The sequence below is a fragment of the Sinocyclocheilus anshuiensis genome, unplaced genomic scaffold, assembly GCF_001515605.1.
Source record: "Sinocyclocheilus anshuiensis isolate Anshui unplaced genomic scaffold, SAMN03320099.WGS_v1.1 scaffold1022, whole genome shotgun sequence".
Classification (NCBI taxonomy): Eukaryota; Metazoa; Chordata; class Actinopteri; order Cypriniformes; family Cyprinidae; genus Sinocyclocheilus; species Sinocyclocheilus anshuiensis.
The window spans coordinates 207530-234855 of record NW_015537966.1 but is presented as its reverse complement, the minus strand read 5'-3'; the positions used below and the strand labels follow the sequence as shown (position 1 = coordinate 234855).

Here is a 27326-nt window from a genome sequence, read left to right as displayed (position 1 = left end):
GCTTATATGGATGGAATGCCACTGCTTCAATCACATCTTAATTATTTTATTTCAAATCCATTGTAATGGTGTATAAAGGCAAAAGCACAACAACTCAGTCAGTGTCCGAAAACTTCTGGACCTGACTGTATATGTGTGTGTGTTCAGTTTCACAAAACTAAGCAAAGCCATTCATTATCTATGCCATCTATGGTGAAGAGAAAAAAATGAATTAAGATGTGGTGGTCATCTTACTCTACTTGAGCAATGCTAAAAGCAAGGCTGGAAGACAGCTGAGCATGTTCCATTTTTTTTGTTTTATTCATGCTTTGTGTGAAGATATCTTGATATTGGACTTCATAACACTTTATATGTTGTCTTGCACAGTTATTACAGAGACAATTAAATAGCATTCTGTCATTTAATAGGATACAATTTTACACCAGGTAATTGCATTACAGAAGACTCCATTCTGAGATAATCTTAAACCAGAAATAGTTGCACAGCATTTGTTCTAGAACATCAATTATCATATAATAAATTATCAGCATATTATCTACTACATTTAACCACAGTGTATTACGGGGATATAACTATAAAGCAGAACATAGTGTAGCCTTGTAGTATTTTTTTCCTGGTCCCTTAAAAAGCATGCTACCCAGGATTACATGTAGGAAGAAATCAAATAGATCTCACAGTCACATTCTTAAGAGGAACATGCCATTGTTAAAGTTTGACAGATTATTTCTCTTTGGACTGAAGACATGTAACAGTAACCAGAAGTTCTATATTTATGGGAATATAGTTTTCAAAATGTGAGGTTTTCCTGCTATGCTGATCACACTTCATCAATGTCACTTCAGAAGCTGACAGAAGCATGGTTAAAACATCAAGAACAAATAAACTGAATATAAGACAAGTTCTGACTCTGAAGATCTTTCACAGTATTTGTGATGCATCCATCTGTCAGGCTCATCTATGGGTTCTGAGACTCCTCATGTTGCCGTTCCAGCATTCTTGCACAGTGCGGACATGTGGTCGAGTTATCATAGTAACAATCCCTAAGATAGACAGCCATATCACAATTAAGAAACAAAAGCTACACTTAGAAGGACTGAACAGGTACATGAATGCAAGCACTTCTAGCCACACAAGCTTGATTTTTTGCATTAATGCATTTTTTTTTAATGTGCAGTTCCATTGAGCAGCTGCATTACAAGAACCTTGAATTCTCAGCATTGCCACAAGTAGTCCAGGTGATATGTGCAAAATTTGAGGTGAAATGTTCACTTTTTTATAAAAGCATGAAACTTAGTACACTTGTATAGTTTGTGTCCCTAAACATTTTCAGAAATGGAGCCATCGCAAAAACACCTCGTGGTGGCCACGGCAACCATTTTACTTTCCGCCATAACCAAATTATGTACTTTGTGTCATATCTTCTGAACCAAACATGATAACACAGAAAAGGTGATGTCTACCCCTGTTTTGATGTGAATGGTGAAATCAGCAATGTGAGAACGAAATCACAGTATCTGAATATCACAGTATCACAGCATTTACAGTGGTCCATATTATGGTTATTATTTTTATCTTCCTTTGATAATTAACAATTATTTTATTCACTAAAACAATAAAAAAATGTTTTCGATAATACAATCATTTATTTCAGAGAGATATATATATATATAAAAAAAAAAATCTCAGGTAATTATATTTTTCCTTACCTCTCAGGCAGAGTCAGGTAGGCAGTAGTATGTTTTGAATACATTCTTGTTATCTCTCAACAACACTTTATCATCAAACACAGAAGGCAATGCAATCTTGCTAACCTGTATTCTATGTGTACCTTTTCTACTGCACCTCTCTCTTTTTCTGTGGGTCTCTGGAATTGTCAGTCAACTGTCAACAAACAGACTTAATTCTGGCCATTGCTTCTCAGTCTACTCTTCATATCTTGGGCTTTACTGAGACCTCGATTAGTTCAGAAGACTCAGCAACCCCTTCTGTTCTCTCTAACAACTTCCATTTCTCTATTTATCGCCTTCCTGGTCAATTGGGCACCTTTATAGAGGAGCTGGATGGGCTGCTGTCCTCATTCTTTGGGGACAGCAGTCCACTTGTAGTCTTTGGTGACTTCAACATCCATCTGGAGAAGCCTTACACTGCAGACTTCCACTCACTCACACACGAAATTGCATCACAGACAACATTTTGGGAAAACCTTTAGACATCTCTGATCATTTATTCATTACATTTAACCTACATCTTACTACCTGTGTGCCACCGATTCCTCTACCAGTTACTTTTAGGCAAAACCTACGCTCTCTTTCACCCTTCCATCTTTCCTCTGTAGTGTCATCCTCTCTTCACTCACCCACCCATTTCTGGATGTGAATACATCAACTGAAACTTTATGATCCATTTTAACTTCTTGTCAAGATAATATCTGTCTAGACAGGTCAGTGCATACTACCCCTTCTAACCTTGGCTCGCCAGTGTACTAGATTTCTCTAATATAAAAAATTAAGTAGGCTTGACCAAAATTTTTGTGGGGAGAAGAATTTATTGAAGATGATGTAGCAGTTCTTCAGTAGCAATGTTAGCATGTCATTCTTCACACAATCTTAACCCTTGTAAGAATCTTAGCTTCTCCCAAAGTTCTGTCTGTGGGATATAATTTTATACCTGAAGACAAAAGGGCTACAATCAACAGATAATGTTAGAACCTCCCGCTGGAGATCCTGCAATCTACAAGACGTTACTGAGGAATGTTGTTCTTTTGTTATTCTAAGGGAATGGACCATTTGGTTCACACCTTAGACACATTTACATTATTTCTTTCACAAAATAACCAACTGAACATTAACCAATCGGCTTTTAGAAGCGGCCATTCAATTGAGACTGCTTTACTGTTGGTCACTATAGCCCTGCAGAAATCGAAAGCTGATTCCAAATCATCAGTTCTCATTCTGCTGGATCTATTTGCCATTTTTGACACTGTAGATCATAAGATTATCCTGTCTGCCATCACAGGATCTGCACTGGTTTGAATCTTATCTCACAGGTATGTCTTTCAGGGTTTCCTGGGGAGGAGAGGTATCCAAACCCTCCTCTTCCCCATATACACTACATCACTGGGACACATAAAAGCACATGGTTTCTCCTACCATTGCTATGCTGATGACATGCAGCTCTATCTTTCATTTCAACTAGACAATCCAACAGCAGCTGCATCAATCTCAGGCTGCCTGGAGAACATCTTGGCATGGATGAAGGAACATCACCTGCAGCTCAACCTGGCAAAGACTGAGCTTCTCATCTTCCCTGCCACTCTGACTGTACAGCATGATTTCACCATCCAGCTACGTTAATCAAAAATTATTCTTTGATGACCAGATGACCTTCAAGGACCACATGTAAAGACAGCACGATCATGCAGGATTGCATTGCACAACATCAGGAGGATCAGGCCCTTCTAAACAGAGCATGCTGCACAACTTCTTGTCCAGGCCCTTGTCATTTCTAGGCTGGACTATTGCAATGTTCTTCTGGCTAAACTTCCATCATGCACAATCAAACCTCTACAAAAGATTCAGAACGCAGCAGCACGACTGGACTTCACCGAGCCCATAAAGGCCCACATCACACCTCTCTTTATCTCCCTGCACTGGCTACCAGTTGTGGTTTGCATCAAGTTCAAGACATTGATGCTTGCGTACAGAACAGCCACAGGCTCAGCACCCTCCTACTTCCACTCACTATTACAAATCTACATCCCCTCCAGAAGCCTGAGATCTGTAAGTAAGCGACGCCTCGTGGTACCATTACAGAGAGGCACAAAATCATTTTCCAGAACATTTTCATTCAACGTTCCTGGTTAGTGAAATTATCTTCCCACACCCGCAGTAATTAACAGAACACCTGACACTACAGCTGTTAATCAGTGGCAGCGCGACTGGCTACCTGTCACCATTCGGCCTGCACCTGCACCTGCACCCGCACCCGACACATAAATATTTTTCCACCCGTTACATCAAATATTAGCGGTTCACCTGCATGCGCCCACCAGCGTTCAGGACTCTGGCTTCCCCCTTGTGCACACTAACATAATAGACAACTCTGGCCCTAGAGAGTGATTGTAATTTAATTTGAAATATATTTGAAATGTCAATCTGCATCTTTTGCATCTACTGCGATTTCATTATTATCCTTCTCATAAAGTCAATGAATTCACCATTAACTGTTCACCTGATAGTGTTGCCATCTGCGTTTGATGTTAGGGTGCTGTTGAGAGAGAAGAAGAATGTATTGAAAACATACTACCACCTACCTGACAGTGCCTGAGAGGTAAGGAAAAACACACTTACCTGAGATGATTTTTAAAAAATATATATCTCTGAAATATATGATTGTGCTCTTGAAAACAATCTTTTATTGTTTTATTGATAAAATATTAGTTAATTAGATATAATAAGAAAGAAAAAAAAATAATAGACAGTTTCATCTGGCCTGGCCCAAAGTTGGGCTCAGGTTGTTGTGCTGTGGGATGTTTCCCCCATACATTTATTTATTTATTTATTCTATTTGGAAGTCTACCGTAAGTTAAGTTAGGGCCACAAAAGCGCGCATGCGCAGTAACGTTTGTTTATGCCATAATATGGACCATTGTAAATGCTGTGCTACTGTGATACTCAGATACTGTGATTTCATTCTCACATTGCTGATTTCACTATTAACTGTTCACCTGAACAGTTTATGTTGTTGCATGTGGTATCATTGTAATAATTGACCATCAAAACATAGGCGTAGACCATCATTTCTGTGTTATCATGTTTGGTTCAAGAGATATGACACAAAATACATCATTTGGTTATGGCGGAAAGTAAAATGGTTGCCATGGCAGCCATGAGGTGTTTACGATGGTTCCATTTCTGAAAATGTTCAGGGCCACAAACTATACAAGTGTACCAAGTTTCATGCTTCTATGAAAAAGTGAATATTTTTTTCACGTCACCTGGACTAAAGGGGATTTTCTCTTTAAGGTCAACTTCTGTCATGGCAAAGCAACAGAGAAGAGAGCAAGTTGGAAAAGTCAAATACATTTACTGTATATCTACCTTTAAAGCTACCTTCAGGGCATTTACTATAAAAAGGTACAGACATATGAAGGTCTCTACTGCCCTCTTATAAAGATTTATTTACAGTCACACATATTATGTATGAATAATGAGACTCCTTGCGCTATCCCTGTAAGGGAAAGGTCACCCAAAAATTAAAATTAAGTAATTTACTCACCCTTGTGTTGTTTTAATGTCGTATGCTCTTCTTTTTTCGGACCACAAAAGGAGATTTTTTTTTAAATGTCCCGTGTCCACAGAGACCAACAGTCAAGGTCAGGATGTTCATTAAATAATGTTACATTTCTGATTGTTTTTCACCAAACCCTATCCTATACACCCAGAACACTTGGCACATGTTGCATTGGACCATTCTGTGATACTTTTGTGTCTTTTTTGAAAAGCTTGATGATGATCGCTATTCACTGCCAATTGACCTATCGGTAAGCCCCGCCCCCCTTAGTTACTGTTGCTCACTCGGACAAACAAACGGAGTTGCTCACTGTCTTACAATGACAGCTGTCAGTGAAAACCTTCTTCCTAGGTGTTTCTGATAAATTTGGGACACAGATGGTCCATCTGTGGGACTTCAAGTGGGACTTAAATATGCCATGGAGGGATATATAAAAGATATTAAAATAAATATGTAAAAATACAGATCACAATGCAAACGGGAGGATTATATTACGGTCGTCACAATCGCAATGCCAACATCCCGGATCAGCACCGTTCATATACACCGAGGTCAAGTGAGTGAACACCCGGTCAAGCCAGCCGCCACCTGGATTCTGCTGCACGTCTATTTGTGGTATTACGGTACGGATACACGAAGCGGCCAAAAAGCTGACGAAGACCTATATTTCAGCGGTTATTAATTAAATGTGCCCAAAAACAGGAAAAAAATATTAACAAGCATATTAACATTGGACATTATAAAAGATACAGTTAAATTATGTTCTAATATTATACTGTGGAGTTTTCCACAAAAATAAAGTCTGTTAAAATACATTATAACACTACATGCATTATTCAATTTCCTTCAGGGTTAACATGAAAATTTCAATAAATTATTTTTCAGAATCACAATGTCTCTCTATCTGTCTCAAATTTACCTTGGTTTTACTGTCGAATTTTGAAGAAAATGAGAGTCAAAGTCTGTCACAATGCATTATAGCACTGACCATTCCTTGACATTTATACAGGCATTATTAAAATTCCTTCAGAGTTAACATGAAACATTCTATTCATACTTTTTCAGAATGCCCAAGACTCTATCTATGTCAACTTTTACAAGGTTTTACTGTAGAATTTTTGAGAAAATGAATGGCAAAGTCTGTTACAATGCATTACAGCACTGCCTATTTCTTGACATTACACAGGCATTATTCAAATTCCTTCAGAGTTAACATGAATATTTCTATTCATACTTCTTCAGAATGCCCAAGACTCTGTCAGTCAACTTTCACGAGATTTTACTGTAGAATTTTAGAGAAAATGAATGGCAAAATCTGTCACAATGCATTATAGCACTGACCATTCCCTGACATTTATAAAGGCATTATTCAAATTCCTTCAGAATTAACATGAACATTTCTATTAATACTTTTTCATGCCCAAGACTCTGTCTGTGTCAACTTTGACAAGATTTTACTGTAGAATATTTGAGAAAATGAATGGCAAAGTCTGTCACAATGCATTAAAGCACTGACTATTTCTTGACATTTACACAGGCATTATTCAAATTCCTTCAGAGTTAACATGAACATTTCTATTCATACTTCTTCAGAATGCCCAAGGCTCTGTCAGTCAACTTTCACGAGATTTTACTGTAAAATTTTACAGAAAATGAAAAGCCAAGTCTGTCCCAATGCATTATAGCACTGACCATTCCTTGACATTTATACAGGCACTATTCAAATTCCTTCAGAGTTAACATGAAAATTTCAATAAATTCATTTCAGAACGACCATGTGTTATCTGTGTCAACTTTCCCTGGGTTTTACTGTAGAATTTTAGAGAAAATGAATGGCAAAGTCTCTCACAATGCATTAAAGCACTGATCAATCCTTAACATCTATACAGGCATTATTCAAATTCCTTCAGAGTTAACATGAAAATTTCAATGAATTATTTTTCAGAATGACCATGTCTCTAACCTTTCCCTGGGTTTTACTGTAGAATTTTAGAGAAAATGAATGGCAAAGTCTCTCACAATGCATTAAAGCACTGACCATTCAGTAACATCTATACAAGCATTATTCAAATTCCTTCAGAGATAACATGGAAATATCTATTCATACTTCTTTAGAATGCCCAAGACTCTGTCTGTGTTAACTTTCACAAAATTTTACTGAAGAATTTTATAGAAAATGAATGGCAAAGTCTGTCACAATGCATTATAGCACTGACCAATCCTTGACATTTATACAGGCATTATTCAAATTACTTCGGAGTTAACATGAACATTTCAATGAATTCTTTTTCAGAACGACCATCTCTCTATCTGTGTCAACTTTTACAAGGTTTTACTGTAGAATATTTGAGAAAATGAATGGCAAAATCTGTCACAATGCATTATAGCACTGCCTATTTCTTGACATTTACACAGGCATTATTCAAATTCCTTCAGAGTTAACATGAACATTTCTATTCATACTTCTTCAGAATGACCAAGACTCTGTCGGTCAACTTTCACGAGATTTTACTGTAGATTTTTACAGAAAATGAAAAGCCAAGTCTGTCCCAATGCATTATAACACTGACCATTCCTTGACATTTATACAGCCATTATTAAAATTTCTTCAGAGTTAACATGAAAATTTCTATTCATACTTCTTTAGAATGACCAAGACTCTGTCTGTGTCAACTTTCACGAGATTTGACTGTAGAATGTTAGAGAAAATGAATGGCAAAATCTGTCACAATGCATTATGGCACTGACCAGTCCTTGATATTTATACAGGCATTATTCGAATTCCTTCAGAGTTAACATGAAAATTTGTATTCATACTTCTTCAGAATGCCCAAGACTCTGTCTGTGTCAACTTTCACGAGATTTTACTGTAGAATTTTAGAGAAAATGAATGGCAAAGTCTGTCACAATGCATTATAGCACTGACCATTCCTTGACATTTATACAGGCATTATTCAAATTCCTTCAGAGTTAACATGAAAATTTCTATTCATACTTCTTCAGAATGCCCAAGACTCTGTCTGTGTCAACTTTCACGAGATTTTACTGTAGAATTTTAGAGAAAATGAATGGCAAAGTCTGTCACAATGCATTATAGCACTGACCATTCCTTGACATTTATACAGGCATTATTCAAATTCCTTCAGAGTTAACATGAAAATTTCTATTCATACTTCTTCAGAATGCCCAAGACTCTGTCTGTGTCAACTTTCACGAGATTTTACTGTAGAATTTTAGAGAAAATGAATGGCAAAGTCTGTCACAATGCATTATAGCACTGACCATTCCTTGACATTTATACAGGCATTATTCAAATTCCTTCAGAGTTAACATGAAAATTTCTATTCATACTTCTTCAGAATGCCCAAGACTCTGTCTGTGTCAACTTTCACGAGATTTTACTGTAGAATTTTAGAGAAAATGAATGGCAAAGTCTGTCACAATGCATTATAGCACTGACCATTCCTTGACATTTATACAGGCATTATTCAAATTCCTTCAGAGTTAACATGAAAATTTCTATTCATACTTCTTCAGAATGCCCAAGACTCTGTCTGTGTCAACTTTCACGAGATTTTACTGTAGAATTTTAGAGAAAATGAATGGCAAAGTCTGTCACAATGCATTATAGCACTGACCATTCCTTGACATTTATACAGGCATTATTCAAATTCCTTCAGAGTTAACATGAAAATTTCTATTCATACTTCTTCAGAATGCCCAAGACTCTGTCTGTGTCAACTTTCACGAGATTTTACTGTAGAATTTTAGAGAAAATGAATGGCAAAGTCTGTCACAATGCATTATAGCACTGACCATTCCTTGACATTTATACAGGCATTATTCAAATTCCTTCAGAGTTAACATGAAAATTTCTATTCATACTTCTTCAGAATGCCCAAGACTCTGTCTGTGTCAACTTTCACGAGATTTTACTGTAGAATTTTAGAGAAAATGAATGGCAAAGTCTGTCACAATGCATTATAGCACTGACCATTCCTTGACATTTATACAGGCATTATTCAAATTCCTTCAGAGTTAACATGAAAATTTCTATTCATACTTCTTCAGAATGCCCAAGACTCTGTCTGTGTCAACTTTCACGAGATTTTACTGTAGAATTTTAGAGAAAATGAATGGCAAAGTCTGTCACAATGCATTATAGCACTGACCATTCCTTGACATTTATACAGGCATTATTCAAATTCCTTCAGAGTTAACATGAAAATTTCTATTCATACTTCTTCAGAATGCCCAAGACTCTGTCTGTGTCAACTTTCACGAGATTTTACTGTAGAATTTTAGAGAAAATGAATGGCAAAGTCTCTCACAATGCATTAAAGCACTGACCACTCCTTAACGTCTACACAGGTATTATTCAAATTCCTTCAGAGTTAACATGGAAATTTCTAATTATACTTCATCAGAATGCCCAAGACTCTGTCTGTGTCAACTTTCGCGAGATTTTACTGTAGAATTTCAGAGAAAATTAATGGCAAAATCTGTCACAATGCATTATAGCACTGACCATTCCTTGACATTTATACAGGCACTATTCAAATTCCTTCAGAGTTAACATGAAAATTTCAATAAATTCATTTCAGAACGACCATGTGTTATCTGTGTCAACTTTCCCTGGGTTTTACTGTAGAATTTTAGAGAAAATGAATGGCAAAGTCTCTCACAATGCATTAAAGCACTGACCAATCCATAACATCTATACAGGCATAATTCAAATTCCTGTAGAGTTAACATGAAAATTTCTATTCATACTTCTTCATGCCCAAGACTCTGTCTGTGTCAACTTTGACAAGATTTTACTGTAGAATTTTAGAGAAAATGAATGGCAAAGTCTGTCACAATGCATTATAGCACTGACCAATCCTTGACATTTATACAGGCATTATTCAAATTCCTTCAGAGTTAACATGAAAATTTAAATAAATTCTTTTTCATAACGACCATGTGTTATCTGTGTCAACTTTTCCTGGGTTTTACTGTAGAAATTTTAGAGAAAATGAATGGCAAAGTCTCTCACAATGCATTAAAGCACTGACCACTCCTTAACATCTACACAGGCATTATTCAAATTCCTTCAGAGTTAACATGAAAATTTCAATAAATTAATTTCAGAACGACCATGTGTTATCTGTGTCAACTTTCCCTGGGTTTTACTGTAGAATATTTGAGAAAATGAATGGCAAAGTCTCTCACAATGCATTAAAGCACTGACCACTCCTTAACATCTATACAGGCATTATTCAAATTCCTTCAGCGTTAACATGGAAATTTCTATTTATACTTCATCAGAATGCCCAAGACTGTCTGTGTCAACTTTCACGAGATGTTACTGTAGAATTTTAGAGAAAATGAATGGCAAAGTCTGTCACAATGCATTACAGCACTGACTATTTCTTGACATTTACACAGGCATTATTCAAATTCCTTCAGAGCTAACATGAACATTTCTATTCATACTTCTTCAGAATGCCCAAGACTCTGTCTGTGTCAGCTTACACTGGAATTTACTGTAGAATATTACAGAAAATGAAAGGGAAAGTCTGTCACAATGCATTGTAGCACTGATCAATTCCTGCTTTTTCTACAGGCATTATTAACATTCCTCCAGAGTTAACATGAAAATTTCAATTAATTATTTTTTCAGAACGACCATGTCTCTATCTGTGCCAACTTTCCCTGGGTTTTACTGTAGAGTTTTAGAGAAAATTAATTGCAAAATTTGTCACAATGCATAGCACTGATCATTCCTTGACATTTATACAGGAATTATTCAAATTCCTTCAGAGATAACATGAAAATTTCAATTCATTCTTCTTCAGAATACCCAAGACTCTGTCTGTGTCAGCCTTCATTGGGATTTACTTTCAAGTTTTGGAGAAAATTAAAGACAAAATCTGTCACAATATATCATGTCACTGGTGTGAGTTTCCCGATAATGTTGCCTCTTAGTGCACTATGAAGACTCTAAAGGTATGTCTTAAGTAAAGGTATTCCATTTCTAGGCGTGTTCCCCGAACTATACCTTTGGAGGTTGCTTACAGGTATACCTTCTTACGTGCGACGTTATTTATTCATTCTATGGACTGGCTTCTTCAGTGCGTTATGTGAGAAAGCGGTGTTCTTTATAAAAGAAGTGTTGATTTTAAATAAAAACACAAAACTCTTTCCTGTTAGAATGCAACAAACTTGCGTGAAACTTTTACTTTCACTTTGCAACATACATCATGTCAGGGAAAGATTATTCACAGCCATATCACCCTGCAGCCCAAGACTGGTTACCCACTGAAGCTAAGCAGGGTTGAGCCTGGTAAATACCTGGATGGGAGACCTCCTGGGAAAACAAGGTTGCTGTTGGAAGAGGTGTTAGTGAGGCCAGCAGGGGGTGCTCACCCTGTGGTCTGTGTGGGTCCTAATGCCCCAGTATAAGGATGGGGACACTATACAGTAAAAAGCAACGTCCTTCGGATGAGATGTTAAACCGAGGTCCTGACTTCTCTGTGGTTAGCGCCAGCAGCTGAATTTTGGGGCTGAGGGGGTAGAGCAAGCTAGGAGACTAAAGTTTTAGTGCACATAATGGCTCCACGGACGGTGCCGTCTTTGATTTAGCTCAACCATTCCCTGTATTGCTGCCATAGTTTGACCAAACTCCCCCTTCAGCCCCGAAATTCAGCTGCTGGCGGCTCTTCTCTTTCTCTTATTTTTCTCTGCCATATAGCTGTCGATGAAGGCATACTGCCAGTTAGTGATATGCATGATTTTTGACATTTGTTCATGAGGTTGCGGGTTTCAAAATTATATAAAATATCCAGGGTTGGATTTAGTTTGCAATGTGATTTATTTTTATAATATCGCATGATTCCTGATAAATGCCATTGCAACTATTTCTGAAGTGCTTTTGGTTGGAAAGCAATCTTACCAGAATGTTTTCTGTTTGACTTGTGTAGGCCTATGTTTTTTTTTTTGTTTGTTTTTCTTTTGTTAAAAGCTGTTAAATTATTAAGCAGTGACTCATGTAGGTTTTTTCTTTGAGTTTTATGTGGTGACCACTGGGAGGTGCTCTGGGCATATATTTTTCTTTCCTGATTTTGTTCCCTGACATGTTGTATGTTGCAAAGCAAAGTAAAATTTTCACGCAAGTTCGTTGCATTCTAACATGGAGTTTTGTGTCTTTACTTAAAATCAACATTTCTTTTATAAAGATCTTTCTCACATAATGCACTGAAGCAGCCCCTGCATAGAGTGAATAATCCATTCTCGATCCATCGATATCAACCAATTCAGCACCACCCTCATGGACAGCACCTGGTAACGTCGCACGTAAGAAGGTATACCTGTAAGCAACCTCCTAAGGTATAGTCCGGGGAACACGCCTAGAAATGTTATACCTTTAGTTAAGATATACCTTTAGAGTCTTCGTAGTGCACTAATAGGCAACGTTATTGGGAAACGCACACCAGTGATCTAATGGTATTGTGACTTCTTTAATTCTTTAATGTCTTTAATTTTCTCCAAAAACTGTAAAGTAAAGCCCAGTGAAAGTTGACACGGACAGAGTCATGGTCATCCTGAAGAACAATGTATTGAAATTTTCATGTTAACTCTGAAGGATTTTCTCTAAAACTCTAAAGTAAATCCCAGTGAAAGTTGATACGGATGAGTCATGGTCATCCTGAAGAACAATGTATTGAAATTTTCATGTTAACTCTGAAGGAAGTTTAATAATGGCTGTATAAATGTCAAGGAATGGCCAATATAATAATGCATTTTGTCAGATTTTGCCTTTAATTTCCTCGCAAAATCTACAGTAAAACCCAATGAAAGTTGACACGGACAGAGTCATGATCATCCTGAAGAAGAATGTATTGAAATATTCATGTTAACTCTGAAGGAATTTGAATAATTCTGGTGGGAAAAGCAGGAATTGATCAATGTTATAATGCATTTAGTCAGATTTTGCCTTTAATTTTCTCCGAAATTCTACAGTAAAACCCAGTGAAAGTTGACATGAACAGAGTCTTGGGTGTGCTGAAGAAGAATTAATTGAAATTTCATGTTAACTCTGGAGGAATTTTAATAAAGCCTGTAGAAAAAGCAGGAATTGATCAGTGCTACAATGCATTGTGACAGACTTTCCCTTTTATTTTCTGTAAAATTCTACAGTAAAATCCAGTGAAAGTTGACATAGAGTCTTGGGCATTCTGAAGAAGTATGAATAGAAATGTTGCAGGAAGTGATCAGTGCTATAATGCATTGTAACAGATTTTGCCTTTAATTTTCTCCCAAATTCTACAGTAAAACCCAGTGAAAGTTGACACAGACAGAGTCATGGTCGTTCTGAAGAAGAATATATTGAAATTTTCATGTTAACTCTGAAGAAATTTTAACAATGCCTGTAGAAAAAGCAGGAAGTGATCAGTGCTATAATGCATTGTAACAGATTTTGCCTTTAATTTTCTCCCAAATTCTACAGTAAAACCCAGTGAAAGTTGACACAGACAGAGTCATGGTCGTTCTGAAGAAGAATATATTGAAATTTTCATGTTAACTCTGAAGAAATTTTAACAATGCCTGTAGAAAAAGCAGGAAGTGATCAGTGCTATAATGCATTGTAACAGATTTTGCCTTTAATTTTCTCCCAAATTCTACAGTAAAACCCAGTGAAAGTTGACACAGACAGAGTCATGGTCGTTCTGAAGAAGAATATATTGAAATTTTCATGTTAACTCTGAAGAAATTTTAACAATGCCTGTAGAAAAAGCAGGAAGTGATCAGTGCTATAATGCATTGTAACAGATTTTGCCTTTAATTTTCTCCCAAATTCTACAGTAAAACCCAGTGAAAGTTGACACAGACAGAGTCATGGTCGTTCTGAAGAAGAATATATTGAAATTTTCATGTTAACTCTGAAGAAATTTTAACAATGCCTGTAGAAAAAGCAGGAAGTGATCAGTGCTATAATGCATTGTAACAGATTTTGCCTTTAATTTTCTCCCAAATTCTACAGTAAAACCCAGTGAAAGTTGACACAGACAGAGTCATGGTCGTTCTGAAGAAGAATATATTGAAATTTTCATGTTAACTCTGAAGAAATTTTAACAATGCCTGTAGAAAAAGCAGGAAGTGATCAGTGCTATAATGCATTGTAACAGATTTTGCCTTTAATTTTCTCCCAAATTCTACAGTAAAACCCAGTGAAAGTTGACACAGACAGAGTCATGGTCGTTCTGAAGAAGAATATATTGAAATTTTCATGTTAACTCTGAAGAAATTTTAACAATGCCTGTAGAAAAAGCAGGAAGTGATCAGTGCTATAATGCATTGTAACAGATTTTGCCTTTAATTTTCTCCCAAATTCTACAGTAAAACCCAGTGAAAGTTGACACAGACAGAGTCATGGTCGTTCTGAAGAAGAATATATTGAAATTTTCATGTTAACTCTGAAGAAATTTTAACAATGCCTGTAGAAAAAGCAGGAAGTGATCAGTGCTATAATGCATTGTAACAGATTTTGCCTTTAATTTTCTCCCAAATTCTACAGTAAAACCCAGTGAAAGTTGACACAGACAGAGTCATGGTCGTTCTGAAGAAGAATATATTGAAATTTTCATGTTAACTCTGAAGAAATTTTAACAATGCCTGTAGAAAAAGCAGGAAGTGATCAGTGCTATAATGCATTGTAACAGATTTTGCCTTTAATTTTCTCCCAAATTCTACAGTAAAACCCAGTGAAAGTTGACACAGACAGAGTCATGGTCGTTCTGAAGAAGAATATATTGAAATTTTCATGTTAACTCTGAAGAAATTTTAACAATGCCTGTAGAAAAAGCAGGAAGTGATCAGTGCTATAATGCATTGTAACAGATTTTGCCTTTAATTTTCTCCCAAATTCTACAGTAAAACCCAGTGAAAGTTGACACAGACAGAGTCATGGTCGTTCTGAAGAAGAATATATTGAAATTTTCATGTTAACTCTGAAGAAATTTTAACAATGCCTGTAGAAAAAGCAGGAAGTGATCAGTGCTATAATGCATTGTAACAGATTTTGCCTTTAATTTTCTCCCAAATTCTACAGTAAAACCCAGTGAAAGTTGACACAGACAGAGTCATGGTCGTTCTGAAGAAGAATATATTGAAATTTTCATGTTAACTCTGAAGAAATTTTAACAATGCCTGTAGAAAAAGCAGGAAGTGATCAGTGCTATAATGCATTGTAACAGATTTTGCCTTTAATTTTCTCCCAAATTCTACAGTAAAACCCAGTGAAAGTTGACACAGACAGAGTCATGGTCGTTCTGAAGAAGAATATATTGAAATTTTCATGTTAACTCTGAAGAAATTTTAACAATGCCTGTAGAAAAAGCAGGAAGTGATCAGTGCTATAATGCATTGTAACAGATTTTGCCTTTAATTTTCTCCCAAATTCTACAGTAAAACCCAGTGAAAGTTGACACAGACAGAGTCTTGGGCATTCTGAAGAAGTATGAATAGAAATGTTCATGTTAACTCTGAAGGAATTTTAATAATGCCTGTATAAATGTCAAGGAATGGTCAGTGCTATGCATTGTGACAGACTTTGCCTTTCATTTTCTTCAAAACTCTACAGTAAAACCCATTGAAAGTTGACATGAACAGAGTCTTGCGTGTCCTGAAGAAGAATTAATTGAAATGTTCATGTTAACTCTGGAGGAATTTTAATAATGCCTGTAGAAAAAGCAGGAATTGATCAGTGCTATTGTTATGGGTCTGACGAGACATGAGACGTGTGGATCCAAATGCAAGGCTTTATTTATAGACATGGTTAGAGACAGGCAAGGGTCAGATAATGGCAACGGGTATATAGAGGGCAAGACACAAGAATATTCCTAGGGCTAGTTTGGGTCTACGATCGGCGAACAGAATTAACAGGGCGAGACTAGAGGGAGAAGTCCAGGTACAAGGCACGGTCCAGGCAGGGGCAAACAGTATCAGAATAGGGCAAGACGAGAGGGGGAATCCGAGATACACAGGCGAAGAAAAGGACATGAGGAAACAGACAAGCCAAGACTAAGCTAAGGCTAAGAAAAGTAAACAGGCTCCATAGAGTAGCTATCGGTAAGAGAGTGATAAATGCTATCCAATACTCGGCAGCTTGACGGGGATAAGAGTGAGTGTTATATAGGGAAGGTGTGATTGATGACAGCTGTGTGCAATCAGTGCTGTGTGCAATCAACTGTGTGTGTGTAATCAGTGCAATGGATGATGGGAACTGTAGTCCGGGTGAAGTGCAACAGTGGTGTGGTGCAAGAGTCTATAGTAGTGGAAGGGTGACCCCTGGTGGCGAGGAGACGGAAGTTCATGGACTGGATTCGTGACAGCTATAATGCATTGTGACAGACTTTGCCATTCATTTTCTCTAAAATTCTACAGTAAAACCTCATGAAAGTTGACACAGACAGAGTCTTGGGCATTCTGAAGAAGTATGAATATACATTTTCATGTTAACTCTGAAGGAATTTGAATAATGCCTGTGTAAATGTCAAGGAATGGTCAGTGCTATAATGCATTGTGTCAGACTTTGACTTGAATTTTCTTCAAAATTCGACAGTAAAACCAAGGTAAATTTGACACAGATAGAGAGACATGGTCGTTCTGAAAAAGAATTGATTTAAATTTTCGTTAACTGAAGGAATTTGAATAATGCATGTAGAAAAAAGTAGGAAATATCAGTGTTATAATGTATTTTAACAGACTTTATTTTTGTGGAAAACTCCACAGTATAATATTCGAACATAATATAAATGTATCTTTTATAATGTCCAATATTAATATGCTTGTTAATAGTTTTTTCCTGTTTTTGGGCACATTTAATTAATAACCGCTTTGAGTATCCGTACCGTAATACCACAAATAGACGTGCAGCAGAATCCAGGTGGCGGCTGGCTTGACCGGGTGTTCACAGATGGTGGCTCACTTGACCGCGGTTCATATATTGCAGAGTATTAATTTACATTTAACCAGATTAATATGGAGAGGCACTCTCATATAGACCTTCGTTTATGTGTTTTTGACTTTCACAACACGGTACACGACGTGAGAACAGTTCGCTATTTAGGTTTGTACGTTAGCATGGACTCACTAACTTTAACGCTAACGTTAGCTAGTTTTAGCCAGACATACCTTGCTGAAGCACAAGATGACATTAACGTTCTGCTTGAGCAGATGAAAAGTGTAACTTAATGAGAGTATGATAATCAGAAAATGAACGTTTTCGTCTTCATTGTGATTTGGGTTGAATGCTTAGGGACATTTTGCTCTGTTTTGGTTGGATTTAGGAAATGGAATAAAATGAGTTCCGCTCCCCGTGCAACTGATTCTCGACTGCCATTAGCTCATCTGCATTCGAGGGGAGGGGCTTACCGACAGGTCAATTATATGGACAGAGAAGGGTATAACTGCAGCCTGCAAATGGGGCTGCAGTTATACCCTTTGGAACTCCAAAACGGGGTGGGAGCTCCAAAATAGGGCGTGGCTTCCTCCCATTGACAGACAGGCACATGACACGCATGCACAATTTTTTCCCCCAATCCACTTCAGTTCAAACTCTGCCCCACAGCTGATTCTAAAGTTTTTATTGGTTGTGTCAATTAAAGTGTTGATTTCCTACACTTTGCTACAAAATAGATACAGTTCAGGAGATAAACAGTTAATAAATTATGCGATATGAGACTGTTCCGTAACTCCCCAACCGGACCTCAATGGCACCTTTTTAGTTACACCCAGCGTCACTACCCCTTCCTACCCTGTGAATTTCATGTCCCGGGATGCCCCCGTTGCTTGGAACAACGCGATAGAGTAAAATCTTTCCCCTGCGCTGGGACGGCTCGCAGGAGAGCTCGTGGGTGATTCCCGTTTATATCATGAAGCAGAGGTTCAAACTCCAGTCCAAACACCATTGGCCACGAGCTTTGGGCTCTGCTCTCATGGATAATATTTATTTATATAGCATATTTTATTTGAAATCAACTAGAAACCATGTTTAATTTATAAAGTTTTATTTTGAAATGTAAGTCAATAACAATTGGCCGAAGCCAGAGCCAATGGTGAAAGTCTTTGCGCGAAGAGACCCTGCCCCATTTTGGAGGTTCTGCCCACTTTTGGAGTTCACGCCCCATTTTGGAGATCTCCGGTCTGCAGTTATACCTACTTGTATGGACAAGCACGAGCAGAACTTTTTATTTGTTATTTTTTATTTTTTTGAAAAAGAAAGAAGGGCATATGACATTAGAACAACACAAGGGTGAATAAATGACTTAATTTAAATTTTTGGGTGAAATATGCTTTAAATAATCCCTTAAAGTATGTGGTTTAGATTCCTTTTATTTATGACATATTTATGTGTCATTTATGTCATATTTTTATGTCACTCCTATTTTAAAATAAAGTATTGTTTCATCAATCAGGTTCTTTCTGTTTATTGCACATTGCTCTATTAATACAGGTCTGTTTTACTCATGGCCACAAGATAAGGATTATTATGCTTATTTTGACGAAATTATCTTATGGCCTCAAAATAATATTTTTTGGCCAAGATATATCACATTCCCATAAGTTAATATGATATGGTCACAACAAAATTTAGCAAACCAAACCTGTCCCTTCCAAGGCCCCATAGCAATGCATATAGCATTTGGTAAATGGCAATGTATCTGATGTGTTCAAAAACAAACCTGTGGAAAACAGCAAAACAGTCATGACAGACAGAGGTGTGGTTGTCGAATGGGAAGAGAATGTCACCCTCTTTACACAATTCACACATGAAGCCTTTGGCCTGGCATGTCTGATGGTACAAAGACAGAGAGAGTTAAGACAAAAAAAAAGACGTTGGCACAGTAGCACACTCACACATAGCTAAACTAATTTTACCTTAGAGGCTGCTTACTTTCAAGGGGTCATACCATGATCACATTAGACATATAATTCAGAGTTGAGCTGAAATTGCTGGGGTGGTTTGTTTTACAGGTGACACTTTAGTATAGGAACCAATTCTCACTATTATCTAGGTGCTTATTGGCATGCCTATTAATAACATATTGGCTGTTTATTAGTACTTATAAAGCGCATATTCTGCATGACCATATTCTACATCCCTAATCCTACCCAATACCTAAACTTAACAACTACCTTACTAATTATTAATAAGCAGCAAATAAGGAGTTTATTGAGGCAAAAGTCATAGTTAATGGTTTGTTAATAGCGAGAATTGGACCTTAAAATAAAGTATGACCGTTTTACACAACACAAACACTGAAAATGATAAATTTCTAGTCATGAAATATTTTAGGACTAATATATATACTGTATATATATATATATATATATATATATTTACACACACACACACACACACACACACACACACACACACACACACACATATGTATGTCCTATACCCACAAACCTACCTCACAGTCCAGTTTAATATGTTTGGCAAAAGTTGTATGAATTTCAGTAAGGGAACAGCTGAGACGCCCGCTGGAGGTGTCAATCAGATCCTGTAGACTGTACATGTCGTCATTCTCCACAAAGTGCTGGCGATCTTGAAGCTGTGACATTACAATTATACCATATGTTATTTTAAAATCCACCATCTTTACCCTAATCCAACCTGAATGATAATTTATTTAGAGTTCAAAAATTCAAGTAGTTTATACAGTACACAAGATCACAGATAATTAACACAGACAAAGAAACGTCTTGGTTATGTATGTAACCATTGTTCCCTGATGGAGGGAATGGAGATGTTAAGTCGTGACAACATAGGGGTATTGGGAGCCCAGATTCTCTATGATTAAGAGAAAATGCCAATGAAATTTGGCTAGTGGATTTTGCATGCTGAGCCACTCAATGTGCATGTGGGTATAAATAGGCGACAGGTGCATCTACTCATCAGGTTTTATGCTGAGGAGCCGAGAACGTGTCCCTGGCTACCAGCGATGGTTCGAGGTTGTGGCATAACGTCTCCGTTCCCTCCAACAGAGAATGAGGGTTACGTACGTAACCAAGACGTTCCCTTTCTGTCGTTCACTATGACTTATGTCGTGACGACATAGGGGTCTATGTTAAGCACAAATGTTGGCAAGCAGCAGCATGTCAGACAAATTTAATGCAAAGTTCGTAACCTTCCCAATGCCCCAGCGCAAATACGCTGACCTTGGTGTCCAAAGGGACCAGAGGTGAGTACATTGCTTCTGGAGATAGTCATGCCACTGTTCCTGAACACAGAAATATTTTCCAGAAGAGACTGACAGAACGTGTCTGTCAAGGGAAGACACGGGTTCACCAAGAGGGAAACCTTACCGTGGAAGAATACACATATGGGATTTGCCCACAGGTAATCAAGCCATATGGACAACTGGGCTGACCTGGGACCCGGGCATGCTAACACGATAATGGGCCTGGTGTCAGATTGTCCCACGAGTCTGACTGCCGGGGGTGCTGGAGGATGCTTGACTAGGGTTCGCCGTCAGGGAACTCGACTGGGAGAGAAAGGCTCTCGCATCCCCGTGTGAGGGGGAATGGCGCAGCAAGCCAGTCCTTCCCGCCAATTACCTATTACCCAACACACGGGAAGAAACCAGCTCGACGCAGAGACTGTTCAGTGTCGCCCAGCCCGCAGCTCTACAGATGTCTGCCAGAGAGTCGCGGTGCACCAACGCATATCAGGAGGCAACACTCCGGGTGGAGTGAGCCCTCACCCCTAGGGGGCACGGCTCGCCTTGGGACTGGTACAGTGGGCCAACCTCTGCTTGGAGACAGCCTTCCCTTTCTGCTGACCTCCATAGCAGACAAAGAGTTTCTGAAGCTCTGGGTGCAGTCCACGTATATGCAAAGTGCTCTTACGGGACACAGCAACTCTAGGGCTGGGTCTGCCTCTTCCGGGGGCAGTGCTTGCAGGTTCACCACCTGATCGTGGAAAGGTGTGGTGGGAACCTTAGGCACGTATCCAGGCCAGCCTGAACACAAGGCACTCTTCGCTCACCGAAAATGCTCACAGAGGGTCCCCGACCCTCTTGATGGAAGTAAACATGGTCAGGAGCGCTGTCTTAGCAAACAGGAATTTTAGCTGGCTCCAGCGGCTCAAAGACTTCAGAGTGTAGGCTTGCCTCGTAGAGGGAGCTCTAGCCTGAGTGATTGTGTCTACCTCCACACGTGGAGGTTCCAAAGATCAGGACGCGGGTGCCATAGGGTTATGTGTCCCTGAGAAAGAAGGTGGATGCGCCAGGGAGGGGCTGTTGCGAGGAGTGTGAGTTCCGAAAACCAGGTCCGGATGGGCCAGTAAGGCGCAACCAGCAAAACCTACCAGCAAGACCTTGCAGTGTTTGTGCGAGGAGGCTCACTGGGGGAAACGCATACTTGCGTAGAGCCCGAGGCCAGCTGTGTACCAGTTTGTCCGTGCCAAGGGGGGCCTCGGTCAGGGAGTAATACAGTTGGCAGTGAGAGGACTCGTGGGAAGCAAACAGGTCTAACCTGGGGTTCCCCGAATCGACTCCAAATCAGCTGGACTGTCTGGGGATGGAGTCGCCATTCTCCAGGGAACGTGAGCTATCGTGACAGTGCATCAGCTGCACAACTGAGCTCCCCCGGAATGTGGACGGTGCGCAGAAATTTGAACCTCGTCTGACTCCAGAGGAGGAGATGGTGGGCGAGTTGTGACATGCGACATGATCGTAGACCTCCCTGTCGGTTGATGTATGAAACAGTTGAAGTGTTGTCCATGCGAACAAACACGTGATTGTCTTGCAGCAGTGGCCGGAACTGCCGCAAGACTAGATGCACTGCCAGCAACTCCAGGCAGTTGATGTGCCAAAGCAGTCAAGGCCCTGTCCAGAGCCCCGAGGCTGCCTGCCCGTTGCATGTGGCGCCCAGCCCGTACTGGAGGCATCCGTCATGACAACGACATGCCGGGACACTTGTTCTAAGGGCACTCCGGCCCGTAGAAAGGCAAGGTCTGTCCAGGGGCTGAATGTGCGGTGACACGTCAGCGTGATGGTCACGCGAAGTGTACCGCAGTGCCATGCCCATCTCGGGACTCGGGAGTGTAACCAGTGCTGAAGTGGTCTCATATGAAGCAATCTGAGCAGCGTGACTGTGGCTGTGGATGCCATATGCCCCATGAGCCTCTGAAAGTGTTTCAGTGGTACCACTGTCCTGCCTCTGAAGGAACTCAGGCAGTTCAGCATGGACTGGGCGCTCGTTGGTGAGACGCGCCATCATACCCACTGAGCCTAACTCCATACCGAGAAAAGACATTCTCTGAACAGGGGAGAGCTTGCTCTTTTCCCAGTTGACCCGAAGCCCCAACTGGCTGAAGTGCCGGAGCACCAGGTCCCTGTGATCGCACAGCTGCTCTTGCGACTGGGCCGTGATAAGCCAGTCATCGAGACAGTCGAGGATCCTGATGCCCACTTCCTGTAACGGGGCGAGGGCACCCGAAGGGTAGGACCCTGTACTACCATGCCTGACCATCGAACGCAAACGGTAGGAACGGCCTGTGTCGAGGAAGGATCGAGACATGAAAGTAGATGTCCTTCAGGTTGACCACTGCAAACTAATCCTGGGGCTGGATGCATCTGATGATGCACTTCTGCGTCAGCATCTTGAACAGGAGCTTGTTGAGGGCCCGATTCAAGACTCGCAGATCCAGAATTGGTCGAAGGCCACCGCATTTCTTGGACATGATATAGTAAGGGCTGTAAAACCCAGACTCCATCTCAGCTGGAAGGACAGGCTCGGTTGCATCCTTCGCCAATAGGACAGCAATCTCTTCACGTAGGACAAGGGCATCTCGGACTGCCACCGAAGTCTCGAGGACGCCTCTGAAACTGGGGGTCACCTGGCAAACTGAATTGCGTAGCCGAGTCGGACTGTCCGAATGAGCCAGGGGGTTGGTTTGGGCAGCGCAAGCCACGCTCCCAAACTGTGCGAGTGGCACCAAAGGGACAATCGTCATACCCGCAGTGGTGCAGCGGTGGGAAGTCGTGCTGGATGGGCCCCGTGGAAAGTCGTGCTGGGAGTCCCCTTCAGGGACACGAGGAGCCCTGCCGGAGATGCGTGGGGAGGTGTTGCGTCCCCAAACAGCAATCTTTTGGCCACTGGCGATAGGGGGCATCATGGGCGAGAGTGAGGAGGCAGTGCATTGCTCACTGTCAACCCAAGAGCCTGATGGCCCAGAGGAAAAGGAAACTGCTCTTTCTTTGAAAATGTGGGTACCACTTGCCCTTGTGCTAGTGGTGGAACAGAAACAAAACAAAACCAAGGATTCTCCGCCTGGCCCTCCTCCGGGGGAAGGAGCGGTGCTGTCTTCACCACCTCCTGTAGAAGAGCAGTTCCTCGCCCCTTTGGCCATCCATGTCAGAGCCGCTTCGTCGTCTTCTTGGAGGACTTAGGGGCCAGCTGTGACACGTGGGGCTCGACGTGGTCTCAGCGTGAGACGGAGCGGTTCTGGAAGCTGCAGGAGGGCGCCCTGGGCGACGGGCAGGCTGAAGTGTGGCCCGTGGCGGTGCGGTGTCAGCTGGAGGATCACACAAGCACAAGATGTGCTGAATCGCCTCAGTCTGTCGCTGCACTGCCAAAAACTGCTGGGAGAAGTTCTCGACAGTGTCTCCGAATAGCCCAGCCTGGGAGATGGGGGCATCAAGAAAGCCAACTTTGTCGGCTTCCCTCATCTCTGCCAAGTGATGGTAGATGGCAGGTAGATGGTGCTCTTGGGCCACAAGTGCGGACATTTTTAGGAATTATAGCAGCTAGAATGAAAAAATGGCCGTCTCAGGTAATAAGTGAAACTCAATCTGGCTTCCTTGGTGGAAGATCCATTCATAACAACATAAGATTAGTTCTAGATTTGATCGATTACAGTGATATATTTGTAGAGAATGGCTTCATTGTATTTCTAGACTTCTACAAACCCTTTGATTCAGTAGAACCGTTTATCCGTTTATCTTAGAAGCTTTAAAGCATTTTGGTTTTGGTCAGAAATTCACAAATCTAATTAGTATACGTTATAATGATAGTAATAGTTGTGTATCTTTAGAACATGGCACTTGCTCAAGATTTTTAGTTAAGAGGGGCATTAGGCAATGGTGTAACATTTATTATATTCCTTTACTATTTATAATGGTTGCTGAATTATTGTCCATTATGGTAAAGAACAGTGGATCTGAAGGCTTTAACATATTGGGGAAACACATCATAATAACTCAATTTGCAGACGATACAACTTTGTTCTTAAAAAATTTAAACCAAATTGTTGCAGCACTAGATTCAATTAATCAATTTCCTAAAGCATTAGGTGTTATGTTAAATATTAATAAGTGTGAAATTCTTGCTTTGCATGAACAACCAGCTCACTCAATCAGTAACATGGAAGTGTTAAAATGGAAGTTAAATATTTGGGTATTACAGTCACCCGAAATAAAGAAATAAGAGAGAAAGAAAATATTCTTAGAAATATTGATAAATGTAAAAAGATGTTGAACTTATGGCTACAAAGGGATATAACTATATTTGGCAGGGATTTGCTGTCCAAGATGGATACTTAGTAATCGAAAATCTTTGTTTGCAGGGACTTGGATGGAAAAAGAAATATGGGCAATATCGCATTTGATGGATAATTATGTTTTTTTTTTTTTATATTATAATGATTTGTGTGGTAAATTTAATTTACAATGCTCAATTAGAGAATACAACAAAGTAATGAAGGCCATCCCAGTACCCCTACAAACAATGATTCAACAGTTTGTTTTGTACTCTAATACTATACCAGAAATTAAATCACTCTGTATTGAAGGTACAAATCTAAAGAGCAAACAATTTACAAATAAGTTTATTAGAAAGGTATTAGCTAAACAATATTTCCCCAGTCAGCAGAAAAGAAAATATGTTCTTCAAGAATTTAGTGAAGAAGAGGCAAAGAAAATAAGGAAGCGATATTTAGTATATCCAATCCTTCCTAAGGCCAAAGAAGTGACATTTAAAATTTTAAATGACATTTATCCTTCTAATAACGTTTTGCATGAAAGATTTAATTGGGAGAATAATTCATGCGGGTTCTGTGAGGATGACATTGAAATGGTAGAACATGTTTTCTGGCTTGAATTTCAAAACTGGCTTCATTCCAAACATATACCAATACACCCTTGGACTGTGGTCTCAATTAAAGCTGGAGTATTGTTGAAAGATAAGAACCTAGACTTTTTGATAAATAACTTAATTATTTTGTGCAAACACTTTATTCATAGATGCAAGTATTTAAAGGATAACCCCCACTTCAGCGGATGGAAGAATGAATTACATGACAGACAGAATTGCCTAGAAACTCTTATATAATTTAAAATTGTTTTTGTTGATAGAATAAGACTCACACCCTTCTTTTTCCTTTTTCCATTTTTTTCTGCTTTGCTTTTTTTTTTCAATTTGCTGTATCAACACTAATAATATGTGTTCAGTTATTGAAATATGCCGTTAAAGTTTGTATTTGAATTGTATGCATAAAAAAAAAATTAAATCAGGGTCTCTGGCCAAAGCACTGAACACGCTGGATTGAGGAATTACCTTTGTGGACCTGCCATTCCAGCATCTCACTTTTATTGGATTATCACTTTCTTTGGATTGTATATACACCGGTGGACACTTTTACATTGGAACTTACAGCATGATGGATTTCTTAAGGACTGTTTTAATGGTATGGAAATTAAACACTCTTTTAACAGCCTAGGATTTCTAGTTTTATTGTGTTGTTTTAAGTTCCTTGTGAATTCTGTAAATACACTATTCATTCTACATTTGTCGTTGTCTCATCTTTTTAAAACACTTATTTTACATCACACAGTTTAATCTGATCCCATTTTAAACCCATGTAATTAGACCGATAAGGCCAATCGTTACAAGGTTTCCTGCCTTGCCCTACACAGACTGAGATTTCTTTGGATTCCCTGAATCTTTTCACAATATTATGTATGGTAGATGGTGAAAGACCTAAATTCTTTGCGATTTTGCATTGAGAAATGTGATTTTTGATTTGTTTGACAATTCTCTCATGAAATTGGGCACAAAGTGATGAGCCATGATCCAGCTTTGCTTGCAAAGATTGAGATGCTCCTTTTATACCTAAACATGATACCCTCACTTATTACCAATTCACATGCTTACTGGGAACTGTTTCAAAACAGTTTAATTTGGATATGCTTTAACTTTTTCACTTTTATTTTGTCTTTTTTGGAGTGTGCTGCAGCCAACAACATTGACTGTAAGGCCCTGTCCTAGATGAAATACAGGAGTGTGTCCATGAAGGATGTAGAGTGTCCCTTTTGTGGTCACATTTGTGCCCCTGATGCAGACTTTTGCTGAGTTATGCAGGCTCCACAGCACAGCCAATTTATACATCTTATGCCACTAAAGTGTAAACTCCAAGGAGAAATGAAAGGGTGTAGGGCACCATTTGTGACATGGCCTAAATGAGATTGTGTCCTAATTACTTACATGCAGCAGGAGTCGGGCCTCCATGGCCTCCTTACAGGTGATGAAATATGGCTTCATTAGCAATATATCCTGACGTAATTTCTGAAGTACAACAATGATAAGAGATATAATTAGATTGCTTACAATTGGATGCTGTTTCAGCAAATGCACTTTTCATAATAACCCGTTTAACAAATAATAATAAAAAAAAAAAGGTTTACGCTGTCACAATTAAAAAAAAAAAAACTTACTCTGATTTCCACCAGCTCCTCCACAAAGTTAAAGAGAAGAGGGTTGATTTCCTTCAGTTTGAGCACAGGCCTGGATATCATCAAAGCAAGATAGCGCATTGATGTACGACACACCTGAACACATCAAATACACACACCACAATCAGAGTCTTAAGTCATGAGTCACTATCAAACTGAAAAATATTTATATGGTAACATTTTAGTTTAAGGGACAATTCTCACTATTAACTAGTTGATTTATATGTGCAATATCACACGAGTAGCCGT

At 39.3% G+C, this 27326-nt stretch overlaps 1 protein-coding gene across 1 annotated transcript in view; it reads right to left on the bottom strand.

Annotated features, from left to right (window-relative positions):
• Positions 1-345: 345 nt before the first annotated feature.
• Positions 346-27326, bottom strand: part of def8 (differentially expressed in FDCP 8 homolog) — a 181624-nt gene continuing 154643 nt past the window's right edge. Inside the window, exons 8-12 of the mRNA XM_016459739.1 lie at positions 27060-27173; positions 26830-26910; positions 19755-19895; positions 19020-19129; positions 346-1040 (exon numbers count right to left, since the gene is read on the bottom strand). Of these exons, the coding sequence (XP_016315225.1) occupies positions 956-1040; positions 19020-19129; positions 19755-19895; positions 26830-26910; positions 27060-27173 (531 nt within the window). The 3' untranslated portion in view covers positions 346-955. The remainder of the gene's footprint in view (positions 1041-19019; positions 19130-19754; positions 19896-26829; positions 26911-27059; positions 27174-27326) is intronic.